This window comes from Penicillium daleae (genome assembly GCF_028827525.1).
Source record: "Penicillium daleae strain IBT 16125 chromosome Unknown utg000002l_segment0_segment0, whole genome shotgun sequence".
Classification (NCBI taxonomy): Eukaryota; Fungi; Ascomycota; class Eurotiomycetes; order Eurotiales; family Aspergillaceae; genus Penicillium; species Penicillium daleae.
In genome coordinates, this window is record NW_026623150.1 from 4,541,748 (window position 1) to 4,555,377 (window position 13,630).

The 13,630-nt window shown below is 45.9% G+C and overlaps 4 protein-coding genes across 4 annotated transcripts; 1 reads left to right on the forward strand and 3 right to left on the reverse strand.

Moving 5' to 3' along the window:
• Nucleotides 1-736: 736 nt before the first annotated feature.
• On the reverse strand, nucleotides 737-1,472 carry N7458_002570 (uncharacterized protein; the record flags this gene model as incomplete). The annotated part of the gene is made up of 2 exons (XM_056905953.1): nucleotides 737-1,069; nucleotides 1,131-1,472. Coding segments are annotated over 2 exons (675 nt in total), but the record flags the coding sequence as incomplete, so codon positions are not given.
• A 3,086-nt stretch (nucleotides 1,473-4,558) lies between these two features.
• On the reverse strand, nucleotides 4,559-5,829 carry N7458_002571 (SANT/Myb-like DNA-binding domain-containing protein; the record flags this gene model as incomplete). Its single annotated transcript, XM_056905954.1, has 2 exons — nucleotides 4,559-5,580; nucleotides 5,640-5,829. 2 exons carry the CDS (start codon nucleotides 5,827-5,829, stop codon nucleotides 4,559-4,561), a joined length of 1,212 nt encoding a protein of 403 aa, XP_056770061.1.
• A 1,159-nt stretch (nucleotides 5,830-6,988) lies between these two features.
• N7458_002572 (uncharacterized protein) lies at nucleotides 6,989-8,119 on the reverse strand (the record flags this gene model as incomplete). Its single annotated transcript, XM_056905955.1, has 4 exons — nucleotides 6,989-7,420; nucleotides 7,469-7,503; nucleotides 7,579-8,044; nucleotides 8,099-8,119. 4 exons carry the CDS (start codon nucleotides 8,117-8,119, stop codon nucleotides 6,989-6,991), a joined length of 954 nt encoding a protein of 317 aa, XP_056770062.1.
• Nucleotides 8,120-10,070: 1,951 nt separating this feature from the next.
• N7458_002573 (glycoside hydrolase family 18 protein) lies at nucleotides 10,071-11,681 on the forward strand (the record flags this gene model as incomplete). Its single annotated transcript, XM_056905956.1, has 6 exons — nucleotides 10,071-10,214; nucleotides 10,286-10,660; nucleotides 10,717-10,776; nucleotides 10,824-10,902; nucleotides 10,957-11,492; nucleotides 11,574-11,681. 6 exons carry the CDS (start codon nucleotides 10,071-10,073, stop codon nucleotides 11,679-11,681), a joined length of 1,302 nt encoding a protein of 433 aa, XP_056770063.1.
• Between the last annotated feature and the right edge of the window lie 1,949 nt (nucleotides 11,682-13,630).

Consider the following 13,630-nt stretch of genomic DNA (forward strand, 5'->3'; position numbering starts at 1 on the left):
TTCTTTGCAACGGGCGAGAATACACGGGAAGATCGATATATTCTCCTGGAGATTGGATGCGAGCAAATTTGAGTGAGCACAGGCGAGGACTTGTACGCTTATGATATAGAGCTGCCAATAATTGGGCGACTGAAACAGTCTATGCATATATCAATAATTCGATCGATCAACTCGAAAGCTGGCTCTCCAGATCTGGTGGTCAGTCTCCAGGAGTACAGACACGGTCCACTTCCTCAATTCGCCCTTGTCGATCTAACCCCCATCCCGGTGATATGAAATGCCCTGTGTGATAAAACGCCCACCAGGTACCTGCACATTTGGGCACCGCCATTCCCAATGCGCATGTTGGATATTGTACTGTATGAGAGCAACAGAAACAAAACTGTCTCAATCTCTAAACTCCATAGCCCCTTCAAACCAAATATTACACCTAGTCAAAGTGGCGAAATACGGGACGACGAGCAACACCAAAAAATCCGCTGTGTACTACTATGACGCCAAGATCATCCACAAAAACGTCTTGGATGGATAGGAAAGACGATACGACATCCTCTCACCCGTCTCGTTACCTATGCTGGGCTCTGCGATTATCATCATAATGAGCGGTGAAGAGACTGAGGCACCGATCACATTATCGAATCGGAGGCTCCTAGGAATAAAACCGGTATCGGCCTCTGCCATCCGCGTTATAGATAGTCGCAGTACAGTACGGGATTAGAAAGAGGCAATAATTTTATTATAAGGGATTGCTCTCTACATCGATCCACTCTTCGGAGTCATCGCTTGAAACCCCCATTACTTCTCGAAGAAATCCAGCAAGACAACTGTAAAGCTCCACATACTCTTTAGTTTGCGGTACATAGTGGCCCCCACTGTACTGATAGAGCCATGGGCTCTTGCATTGCCGTGCAAGCCTTTTTGTTTGATCTGGAGAAATCGTTGCATCTGAAAGGCCTATAGTGTGGAAAGTTGGGGTCGCGATCTTTGGCGAGTAGAAAGCTTTATAGCACATATTTTCCAGCTTGAATCCACTAAGGCATATGGCAAATATTAGTTTTGGGTGGTTCACCTAGGGATCTCCCGTCAGTTTTGAGATTATGGGCATGTAGGATGTTGGGGCTGTACTGTACCATCAATGGAAATCCATTAATTCTATCTCTCTTTTCCAGAAGCGACGTGATGATGGCAGTCATAGCGGCACCAGAGGAAAATCCAATTATGCCGCTAAAAGGGCCTTTTTCTTCGATTGTATCAAGAATATACTCAATGGACCTCTGCAAGCCCCGTATTTCATCGTGTTCAGGCTCACCATAACCCCAAACCCGCTGGTAAGAGATCTTGTCATTATCGGGATAGGCTGGCCAAAATCCAGACAGGAATTCAAACTCAAACTCCACTTCCTCTGACAGACTGTGGAAGATCTCTCGCACATACCGAGTTTTCGGCTTGAAAATGTCTGCGGATTGACCATGTCCTAATCTCGTATTAGTAGACGCGGCAAAAGGCCCCTTTGGGGGTTGGCAGCAGTCGAGTTTTACCATGAAGCATTAACACTTTGTGAGGATTGTCCGCCATATTTGAACGTGGAAGGGATATTAGTTTGATGGCAAGTCCTACTTATACTACTGTAATCATAAAAGCATAATAACAATTAACCTGCATTACAAATATTTACAATTTGGGGCAAAACGGGAAGCCCAAAGTCTTGCATAGGTCATTCCATTATGATCGTCTCTCCAGCTTAAACTACGGCTGCTCGGTTATCACCCGAACTACTTCTACCCGCAGTTAATATTAGAGAATTATGTTAGTCATTTCCAGCTTGCAATTTGGGTGCGTAGGTTGGAAGAGCGTTGAAGCATATGGTCGAAATAACGATGATAAACACTAGTCGTAGACGGATGGACTGCCAAACTAACCTTGCCTAGTGAGGGTAATCAAAATATTAAACGTTAGTTCAGGGCGACCTAATAATGGTGCTGAATTGGAATTCGCAGTGCACCTGCATTAACGTTTAACCTTTCAAGAGGCAGTACACTGTCAACTGATTCGCAGGTATTGTTTCGAAACATACCGGTTCCAGCAATACCACATGAACAAAGTAAAGGTGGCTGTGCGAATATTTGTGGCTGTGCAAGGATGCTGTGTATTATATAACAGTTGAATACGAAGCTTTCAGTACAAAATTAATTACAGTACTACTATGATCCTACAAGAAACATAAAGCCCGGTTTTGCTGACGTCCCTCCCATGCTGATTCCTACTGCCTTCTGGATAGACGTAGCATCAGAACACGCTTAATGCGTGTAACGCGATAGTCACAAGGTCCTGTGAAAGTCCCCTCTCCTACACACTCCCTGATACTTTCTTAGCCGGTAATATAGAATAATTAGATATTCCCTTCAAGTTTTGGCCCGATTACTCAGCTAAAAGAGCTTATGGCAGAGCTTCGTGAGTGGCTATGTGTGCTAAAGGAGCTTGAACAGGGATATGAGTGTATGCACCGTCGATATACATGGGTTGCGCTATCAGTAATCGTATATACTATCAAATACTACAGTATCAAGACAGAGCTAGAGAGGAAGATAGGTATCTCAAAGCCTCACTCCGGCCGCCGAAAGAAGCTAAATGATGATCAAGCCCGAATCCTATAGCTAATTACTGAGTGGCCCCGAGTGACCTGTAAGGATCTTCTCTCTGGGGTTCTCGCAGAGAAGGAAGATTCAGTTCGACAGCTACTTAATGCAGAGAATATGTGAATTCGGCGACGATTGGTATACCACTGTGCAGTACTGTTGAGAGAAGAACGATACTTAAACTGAACGAAGCGGTTTAAACCCCTTCGTTATCGGGGATTTACATCGTTGATTTCTACTGTACAATAACACTCGCTTCTGTTGTACAGTATTGTACAGTAGTGAGTTCACACATGGGTTACAGTAAACTATGTGAACAATGTTCACTTTCTCTTTCGCCTCACAGTCCTCACTATGAAAAAAGTACCGCACCCTGTGAGGCTATTGTCTCCCCACGTAACTGACCAAATCCACCGTGAAAGGTTGTCGTTTATTAATTATGGAATTCGCACCTATAGAGAGGAAGAAGAGATTAAACCTGGAATGCTAATGTACGTTTCAACAAAGAATGAATTACTTTCCTGCAAAATTCTTTGGCTACAGTACTGTAACCTCAAAAATGGGGGAAAGAAGGGGGGGGGGGGGGGGGGAGAGGAGGATGGAAAGACCGATTCGCTACGTAGCTACCCTCACTTTAGATACTGCTGTTTACGGACAAGGCAATCGAAGATCTATCAGGTACTTGCAAGGATATTCAATAAGTTCGGTAAGGTGAGCTCCATAAGACAGAACCTTCAGCGTGTACTCCCATAGTCTTAGCCTCAAATCAGGAAAAAAGTTTACCAATGGGAACACCTCCGCCAACAGAACCATTTTCGTCGAATCGAATTGTACACAATGCCTCAAAGTTGAGACACACCAAAAGGGCTTATCAAAAATTGCAGCGCAGAAGAGAGACTCTGTTCAAGAAAGCTTTCGAATATTCCACCCAGTGCGATGCTGATGTTCAGCTTGTCATACGGTCGAAGAAGACCGGCCAGATTTTTACTTTGATCTCGAACACAAAAGGGTGGCCGCTCTCTGCAGCCGAGCTGGTACGTTGGCCCCACTGAAGCTTTCCAATGGCTGCGTATTGGCCACTGACTGAGCAAGGACATAAACCACCCATTACCAATCCGAAAAACGATGGATGAGCTTGCAAGGCAACATAAGAAGCAAGATTCTTCTGTCAGTAACGACGACATATCCAAATCAAATAGCAGTAACGAACCGATTCTGATGCATGGATCTGAGTCTCATTGAAGTAGGAGGCAGGCCAGGCAGACTGTGGGGCTATGTGATTTGTGTCTTTAAAATACATACATACTTCGGTAGACATACGATAGATCTCAATCTCCAATGTTCCACTACTGTAGCTTACAGGAAGCCCGTACAGTATGTACCCAGGAAATGTGTAGGACTAAGCTTATCCAGAAGGGTCCATCTGAGATTGGGAGCTCCCGTCCAGGAGCGCAATCAGTGTCCCTGGGGAACTTCAGCGGTTCATGAGTGTAGGAGACATCCTGTAAATCGACAGACCTCTTGCTAGGAAGGCCTTTGGCTCATCTCGGCCTGGTGTGGACTTTGTAAAGCGTACGAAGGCCAAATAAACTAGTATAATGCATTCTTTAGCTCAAATTGAGTCATTTTCAATAGCAAGGTATTATAGGTATTCGATGGCATTCTTGGTGGTAAGAATACTCGCAAAAGCCCTTTCGAATTAATCTGCCTACCAGCACTCACGCCACTTCCATGGTTTCCAACGGATCAGAAATTTTCTTTGTGTTCGACGAATTAAGGTCAAAACGGAGGGGTATAACGGTCTCCGACCAGTGAGCGACCAGTGAAGACGGAATACCAATCAATTCCCGACAAAAATGTCACCACTCTTATCTCATAACATGAGGTGTATAACCGGGAAAATGAAGCACGGAAGTCGGAGCCTACCTAAGGTTGCGAAGGGCGGGATCAATGACATTCACCTCTCGCGCATTTGGTTTCTGGTGATTCTTCACTGCCCGCGACGGGTACCTCCGATGGCGGTCAGCGTCGTTTCTCATACCAGCTACTTGGCTAGCTTGGGCCAACCTCTGGCTCCTTCGAGCACTCGATATGCAACGCACAAGCTGACCAGAAGGACTTGATCGGTTTTTCTTTCTGGAGGAGCTTTCTGACTTCTTTGAAGTCTTTTGAGCATAACGTTGTCTAACCGCGTCCACAGTTCTTTCAGGGAAAAGTTCCTGAATACAACTCCACGAAAGTTTTTGAGAGTCTCTCAACTCTACCAATCGTTGCTCATCCTCAGGAGACCATTCCTTTCGCGTGATAGTTTGCCGTGCCTTTATAATCGTAGGTTGCGGAACGGCATCGTCTATTGTCGTAGTACTTGTTGCAATGATACCATATGCGTGCTGTAGCGTCCTTGTTGCAAGTTGAACAACTGCAAGGTCTTCCTTGAGAGAATCGGAATCGGAAAAGCCATTAGAGAACTTGGCCTCAGCAGTGGTAAGGTCGTAAAAACGCCTCAGGTATCTGATCACGTTCTCAAATGCGGCAAGATGATTACCTCCATGACCGTCTTCGACATAACGTGTGGAAGCTTTCGCTAACGGTTGGCTCATTCTTTTTCCGCGCGACTTGGTCACCTTTGTGGTGTTTCGAGCGCGATGTTGACATGATCTTATGGAGGGGATCGGCGAATTTTGCAACGTTCGTTCCTCAAGGTTTTCGAGAAGCTGCCTGTGGTCATGCTCATCGCTTTGTCCAGTGTTTTCGTCTCCAAAAACATCAAAGACTCGCGTTGAACCAGGGCCATCTAGTCCAGTGACGGAGGGAGTACTACTAACTCGGGAGGATGAGTAGAGCGCAACTTCCTCAGGGTAATCGGGGTAATCATTGGTGGCTACTGCATCACAATGGTAGATTTCAGACGAAACAGGTCGAGAGTGATGTCCATGTTCCAATGCTGGATATTTTTATATTAATCAGAGACGTTCGAAGCAAAACCTTGGCAATGCTACTGACCAGAATCAATGACTCCATATTCTGCTCGTGGGAAACTGTTCTCTGGGATATGCCTACTCGCTTCGAGGTTTTCTCTGAGGCTGGTTTGTTCTGCGAAAACGGTGGTCCCCGATTCAGAACCAATGGAAGGGCATCTTTGCGGACGATTCGACGGTGGCTGCCAGAATCTTTGATGATTCAAGGTTACCATTGTGAAAGTATAAGCTTTTGTTCTTGGGCAGAAGAATGTTAAAGTAGGAGAAAATGAGACTGATCTTGATAGGATGAAGGAAGGGTAACCGCAAGGAGAAGATCATTGGGATATTTATATTTCAGACCCCCGTACCATCACACTATGAAGCGGAGAGTTAGAAGCTGCCATATCAGATCCATAGTCAATGAAATGAAACTAATAAAACCAACTATGTAATCGCGCGAGCTCCAGACCATTCAGTGTAGCCAATTGGAAACTCCTTCAAGCTCTCAGTGGGTCAACGGAGGGGGCGCTCCCAGGAACATGAGATCGATATGGATCACTTAACGAATGTTTCGAGAAATATTCAGGCAGTGATTATGCGTAGTACAACATATTGATTGGTCGAACTGCTTGGAAGGCCCGAGACTATATGCGTATGAGCCTATTCCCAAACTTTGACAACAGAAGAAAAAGGGAAATGTACTTGTTCCATGGTAATGGCATGAATGGATGATACAGTGTACACATGATGAGGGGTTCAAAATCTTAGAAAGGCTGAAAGACAGGCGCACCAGCTAACTGGAAAGGCGAAAGAAGTTACCATAGCAACGTGAGTACGTCATATCCTGGCCTTCGCTCCCAGGAGCACCAGAAGCTGCGCGGCTAGCATCGGAGGCCCTTGTCAAACGGGGAGGCAAATTGAGACCGAAAGTGCCGGTCAGTCTGAGCATTGGGGTGAGCGATCAGGCTGCTCAGGGAGCTGCTCATGTTCGCTCAGGGAGCTGCTCAGGGCGGCGAGATGATTAACTCATTCTGTGCTCCGGGAGCCGATCATTTCCCGAGGCGGCAGTTTTACCGTCACCTAGATTACGCAAAAGATAAAGCGACGATCGACTCAAACAAATTCTCAAACCCCCCACTCTTTGAACTCAGTCTCTAAATCCTTTCCGGTGTGTCCACGCGCAACGTTTTCCCAGGCCTCAAAGACCCGTGCATCGGGTTGGTAGAGGCGCTTAGCCTTTGCTTGCCTTATTGATATGTCGGTATCAAATAAGCAAGGTTCATCATCTTCGTTTCTCCATATAAGCCTAGAAGTTCCCGCTCGCACTTCATACTCCAGTGAGTACCGTGGGAGGCCATCAGTCTGCAAAACCATCCGTCTCAGTTTAGGCATCTAGAGGGCAGCCCAGGCAGCTAAGATGTAGAATCTGTCGGCGTAGCTCGCGATAATCTTGGATCGAAAATATATAGACCTACGATCCTCGGGAGGGATCCGAACGGATTCGGGATATTGCTCCTCCCTAGTATCGTAGTATTCGGGATCCGTGTTATCTTCTGTTGGATCCGTTTTCTCCGGATCCCGTTCTAGGAGCCACTTTCCCGACGGCGTAACTGGCGCATAGCTCACCGTCACATCTCTGAGGTTTTGCCAGAAGGGTCGATTCACCGGTAGAGTATCCTCCTGTGAACTCGACGGCCAAAAAAGCTCTGGGCCTAAGACTGTAGATTCTTTGATATTGAGAATCTCTAGACGCTGCGACAAATCCCGTAGACACGAACTTAAAAGGTCCGATCCATCCTCTATCACGTTTAGAGGATCGTAGTACTGATCACTAGGGGGCACGTATTGAAATTGGAGATCAAACCACTATACCCGAGCAGGGAAGAGGTAAAGATTGCGTGCAAAGTCTAGGCGAAATAAATTAGGTCAAACTTAGTGTCACTTAACTAGGGTTGAGCTTTCCACGATGGGATCTGGCTTACCATTTCGAAGTTGTTGTCTTAATCGTTCATCCCGCTTACACCCGTCCCTCATCAATAGTTCCACTCGATTTAATTGCGGTAGTTTCGACGCGATAACTGCAGTCGATGCCGGCTCGATTAGCCTTTCGTTTCCGAGGCCTTGGATTGAAAGATGGGTCACTATAGGGACCGGTAGGCACTCGACATCTGTGGTAATTCGAGAGAATTGTAGGCAGGATCTCTCATATCTCTTATAAAGAAGATCGTCTACCCTCGATCTAGCGGCTTGTTTCCGTCGTTGCTTCATATCGAGAGAGTCACTCGGGGACTTTGCCTGGATAGAAAGCCTGATGCTAGCAGCATCTGTTGGCCAGCTTGATAGGATTTTGAAAAGAGTGCAAATTGTTGAGGTAAAGATCTTGTTGTTTTGTTGGCGGTCCTCGTCTGTCTCCCATTGAGCGCGCGCTTGCACATCGTATGACTCGAGCTGCACGACTAACTTGATAAGTTAGATACAAGATCTTCGGCGGGGCTCCGTTACGATACGCTGGAACTCTTCCATTCGTTTAGCTGTGTGAATTCGAATTTTGGCGAATATGCGTCTCTCAACAATAGCCTGCCAGTGACGGCCCAATATAGCATATGGAGCCAGGCTACGAGATCCGCGTGCATGATCCCTGATTATGTGGTCCAATACCAGGGAGATCAATTCAGGTGGTAATAAATCCATGTTGTGATGGCTGGCAGGTAGGGGTTTGAAGAGGAACAGACCGGCTGCTGCCAAGTACTTATACTGTAGGAACTAAACCAGGCCAGTAGGCCTTTGTTACCGCTTTTCAGGATTTACTGTGGTTAGTGACGTCTGTAACTTTCGGGTAATTTTCAAAAACAAGTACAGATACAAAGTCGTCTTTGACACCTAACACTTTATCTTTTAAGTCGGAGCAACGGGGGAGAGCTTACATAACAATGTATAACCAACTAGTTCTAGTAAATCACAGATCCCATACACTTTAGACAAATGATGTACTTCAAGGATCTGCCTCAGGCATGACAATTCTACTCACGTGACCGTGCAATGGACCCGTCTCGATTGGGGAAAACGCGACGGCGCAAAAGAATCCCAGCTTAGATCGAGTGCTGTTCAATCCACCTTAGTGGAAACGACATATATACACGGGTCCTTTTACCTTTCTCCAGTTAAGGATGGACTATACAAGTGAGAAGTGCCGACTAGTACAGTACAAATATTGCCCAGGTGAGAGACAGGTTCCTGTAGTAATCCTCTTATAGATTAAATCAAGAGGTTTGTTTCTAAGTACATTTAAATTTGAAATTGCCTTCTACTTTCTACACGAAGAAACACCTTCTAGCCCCAACGCCAAGGTAATGGTGGAACTGATTATACCCGATTTCACTAAATCTGTTTCGTCTTGTTGATGACCTCGTGGTGGGGAATCTATATAAATAAAGACAGAGTGATGTTTAGCGCGCTAGAGATCTTTTTCAGTTCTTTGAACTGGTGTTGGGTAGTAGGAGCCCTAGAAAGTTCAGAAGACTTCGGACGCAGGAGATCTTTTGCCGTAACATACTAGCTGAGAGCTAAGGAATGACCAAAATCCGGATGGATCGGCTGTGAAGATAAAGACCTGCCCAGATTCTCGAATCCGTATACCCAAACAAACATCCGCCCCACACATCTTGCTAAACTCGTGCGACTTGTTCTCTAGGCTCATCTTGCGCCGGTCTCTTTTCTGTCGAAGTGATTTCTTCCTCTTAGGTTCACGAGAGGTCTTGGCCATGATACCAGTGAGGTTAGGGGTCCGATCGGGGTTGTAACGAGGAGCAGGTAATAGGGCTCGATTTGACTTATCAAAGTAAGTATCAGGTACTCAGTTAAGAGAGCGGAAGATGGGGAAATGCGCCTTTTTGTTTCTTCAAAAAGCCACGATTTCTTTTCGAAAACCACGAATTCACGATGTGGCATTATACTGTACCGTAATCGATTCAAAAACAATAGCCACGATCTTCCCCCAATGACCGAGGGATAGTGTTTGCAACGCTAGCTACTTGATCGCCGCGACCACCAAAACGGATCCCTGCGGGTCTGCGACTACCAAAACGGACCACTGCTCTGTTTAGTGAGTAGTCATGTGATATAGGTAAACCAACTCTAAAAATCACGGTGAAAGCAAAGATAGCACCCTTAGTTCGGGCGAGGCGGGTAACGGCTGTGGTAGCAAGCCTGCGACACCGTTTTGTTCATTCAATAACCCGCAGACCCCACCCGCGGTGAAATGTTTCAGATTATCACAGAGTGGCGCTCTAGGCAGCTTGCTCTCGGTCTGGTGTCCGACACTCAATGATGAGACGCGATGATATCAGCAAGATATGGATTTTTGTAAACTATAAATACTGTTCCTCATTCTGCTGCTTCGTTTATGCTCTACCGCTTCACCGTCGCTGGTTCGACTACACGCCCTTCCTTTGAGAATAATTTGCCTTCGTTCGTTATGCAGCTTGCCATTCTTTTTCTACTAGGCCTAGCGTGTCTTACCGGAGCTAGTGCTAGTCCAGCCTCCGATAGTGCCAGTACTACCGAGCTTGATGTTCGCCGTACCGATGGATATCGCTCCGTTGCCTACTTTGTCAACTGGGTCAGTTCGCATAAAACAACACTCGGGTAAAATCACCCAGAATCACTTACTAGATATATTATTCATTTTAGGCGATCTATAGCCGTAACTTCAATCCTCAGGACCTCCCAGCCGATAAACTAACGCATGTGCTATACGCATTTGCTAACGTACACCCGGACACCGGAATGGTGTATATTTCGGATCCTTGGGCCGACATAGAGAAGCATTATACTACCGATTCGTGGAGCGATACTGGAAATAATGTTTACGGATGTGTGAAGCAGCTATTCCTTCTTAAGAAGAAAAACAGGAATCTGAAGATCCTGCTGTCTATTGGGGGTTGGACTTACTCGGCTAACTTTGCGATGTCCCTTAGCACTGCTAAGGGTCGTGCGAATTTCGCTTCCTCCGCTAAAGACCTAGTGATAAATCTCGGCTTTGATGGTATTGACATTGACTGGGAGGTACGATTTACATAAGAGAAATCTTTAGTGCAAGAGGTATACTAACGAACACCTAGTATCCCGCGGATAGCACCCAGGCAGATAATATGGTTGCAACGCTTCAACAATTACGCTCGGTATGCTATATCAGTACCCTTATTCTTTATTAGACCTAAACTGACAGGAAAATAAGAGCCTAGATACATATAGCGCTGCAGAAGAAAGTAATTATCACTTTTTGATTAGCGTTGCATGCCCAGCCGGTATGTTTTTCTAGGCCCCGTAAATTCCTTGCTTCGTTTCTGATCTATATACAGGACCAGCAAACTACCAAAACCTCCATATATCAGACATGGACAAGTACCTTGATTTCTGGAACCTTATGGCTTACGATTACTCCGGTAGCTGGGATACTACCGCCGGCCATGACGCTAATATCTACACCTCGACTAGCAACCCCTCTAGCACGCCCTTTAACACTGACCAGGCCGTCAACTACTATATCTCACAAGGAGTGGCAGCTAGTAAGATTGTTATAGGCATGCCACTCTATGGGCGCTCGTTTTTGAATACCAATGGGCCTGGTACGTCTTACAGCGGCGTTGGCAGCGGTAGCTGGGAGAATGGAGTGTGGGACTACAAGGCGCTGCCCCGGGCTGGGGCAAACGTTAGCTACCTTGACCAACCTATGGCTAGCTACAGCTATGATTCTTCGCAAGGAACGATGATTAGCTATGATACCCCCCAAGTTGCGCGGAAGAAGGCAGAGTATATTATGTCAAAAGGTCTGGGTGGAGGAATGTGGTGGGAGAGCAGTAGTGACAAGAAAGGCTCTGATAGCTTGATCACGACGGTATGTGCACTAGCTAGCTATTTCTCTCTGCGGAGTTATCGTTGGCTAAGGGATTTTCTAACTGAACATTCCTACCTTTAGGTTACTAACACCTTTGGCGGCGTCGGTGCTCTGGAGCAAGTCGAGAACGAGCTAAGATACCCGTCCTCCTCTTACGACAACCTAAAGGCTGGATTTCCTTCCAATTAAGAGGCGGCTTTTGACTCAGTCAAGAGAATCCACGATTAATACACAGCGTCTATTCTGCTCACTTACTAAGAGGACCATGGAAGAACTGGTTAGTTATTTGTGAGTAAACATAACATTCTTTTTTTCAACAAGTTCAGTATGGAATCTCTTTCACAGGTATATAGTCCAATGAGTGGTAGTAGGAATCGCAAGTTAGCGTTTTGCGGCTAAGCAGAAATTCAAAATATGTTTTAAGCCTGTTTTAAGTAGCAACCAAGAAGCTACGTGTTACATTAGAGATCCTCCGTAGCTTATTTTCTATACGGGGAATCCTCCCCAGAATTTTCCTAGGCAGTGAGAATTTTCTACCGGTCTAAAGCTAGCAAGATCTTCAATCCTCCCCCTTGTCTATATACCCTTCTCCGCCTCGAGGTTCATCTACCACGGGTAGTTATAATTGCGACACCATTTTCTGTTCCACATCTAAACGACTCTATGTGATCCCTATGGCATTAAATAATAAACAGCCAGAGAGTTACGTAGGAATATCCGCGACGCCTTTGTGTCCTCTTGACAATTCTCTAAGCCTTTCGCCTCTAAAAGTCCTGGTTCTCTATTAGAATATTCTGCTTTAGGGATAGTGGCTGAAACTGCGGTAGCAGACTTACGACACCATTTCAGCCTTCCCCGTCCCCCGCGAAGACATTCTATATATCGAGAAACACGCACATCTCTATCCCCTCCGACGAATTTTAGTTTAAATCTTTCTGCGAGCCGTTTCAGATACAGAGAAGTGCAGAACCAGCTTCACCAATTTACACTCACTCATTCTTTCTGTGCCCCACTGCCAAGCCGCTAGTTCGGGAATTGGGTATATATAAATGGTTCTGTGTACATCTGCTGAATACGACGATGGATAGTGGAGTACCAATGGCTTGCAGTCCTTGTGGGTAAAGTGGACGAACATAATTCGGCTCCACAGCTCAATACATCTGCAAAGGATCTCTTAGCATCTACACGCTATTCTATGTTACCCCATACACGAAACTCATAATAATGAAGCTTTCTTGAGCTGTATATTAGTCAAAGAATTGCTAGGTCTCTTCGACATTTATACAGTATCTAATCTGATTCCTCTTCAACCACAACGTTCGCATGCCGGAAATGACCTTCCGCACTTTCTCTTTTCGCACCGACGACATCCAGACTCCATTCAAGAAAACCTTTGAAATCTTGACCTGTGTGATGTTGCCAATTCCGTCTTACAAATGCTTTGAGCTCCGCGAAGAATTCCTCGATCGGGTTTAAATCAGGCGAGTACGGTGGTAAATACAACAACTTCACACCAGCATTTGAACATAGTTCTGTTATTCGTTCAGTATGGTGGAAAGACGCGTTGTCCATGATGAGAACTGATTTTGGCGCCGGCCATCTACCGCAATGATGAAGAAGCTGTTCAATAAAGTCCTCAAACATGCTCGCATCTGTCGATCCTTGGAAGACTCGCGACATCAAGATGCCATCTTGGAAATATGCGGGGAGAATTTGATACCGCTGGCCGCGCCCTGAAGCCAGCCCGCTTATCACAGCCCGATTCGTCTATGAAGACCAGGTGATACGAGCGAAAATCTGAGAGTTGATGCAGATAATGATCTCTCAGATCCGCATTTCGTTCTTGTGCTATTCGTCGTGCTACCTTTTTGGTCCAACCCTGCGATCGAAGGGCTCGGCTAACAGTGTATCTGGACACGAGCAGTTCGAATTCGTCATATAGGAAGTCTGCCATTTCGTCCAGGTATAAATCCGGTTTCTCAATCAAGTGTTCGCATAGAGCTTCGAGCATAAACGGTGTGATCATACGAGGACGGCCACCAGGGATCAAGGGTGCTCGAACATCGCCGAACATTCGGAGGTTGTTACTGATGGTGATAATCGAACGTTTGCTGCAGCCAGCCGCTTCTGCAATCTCT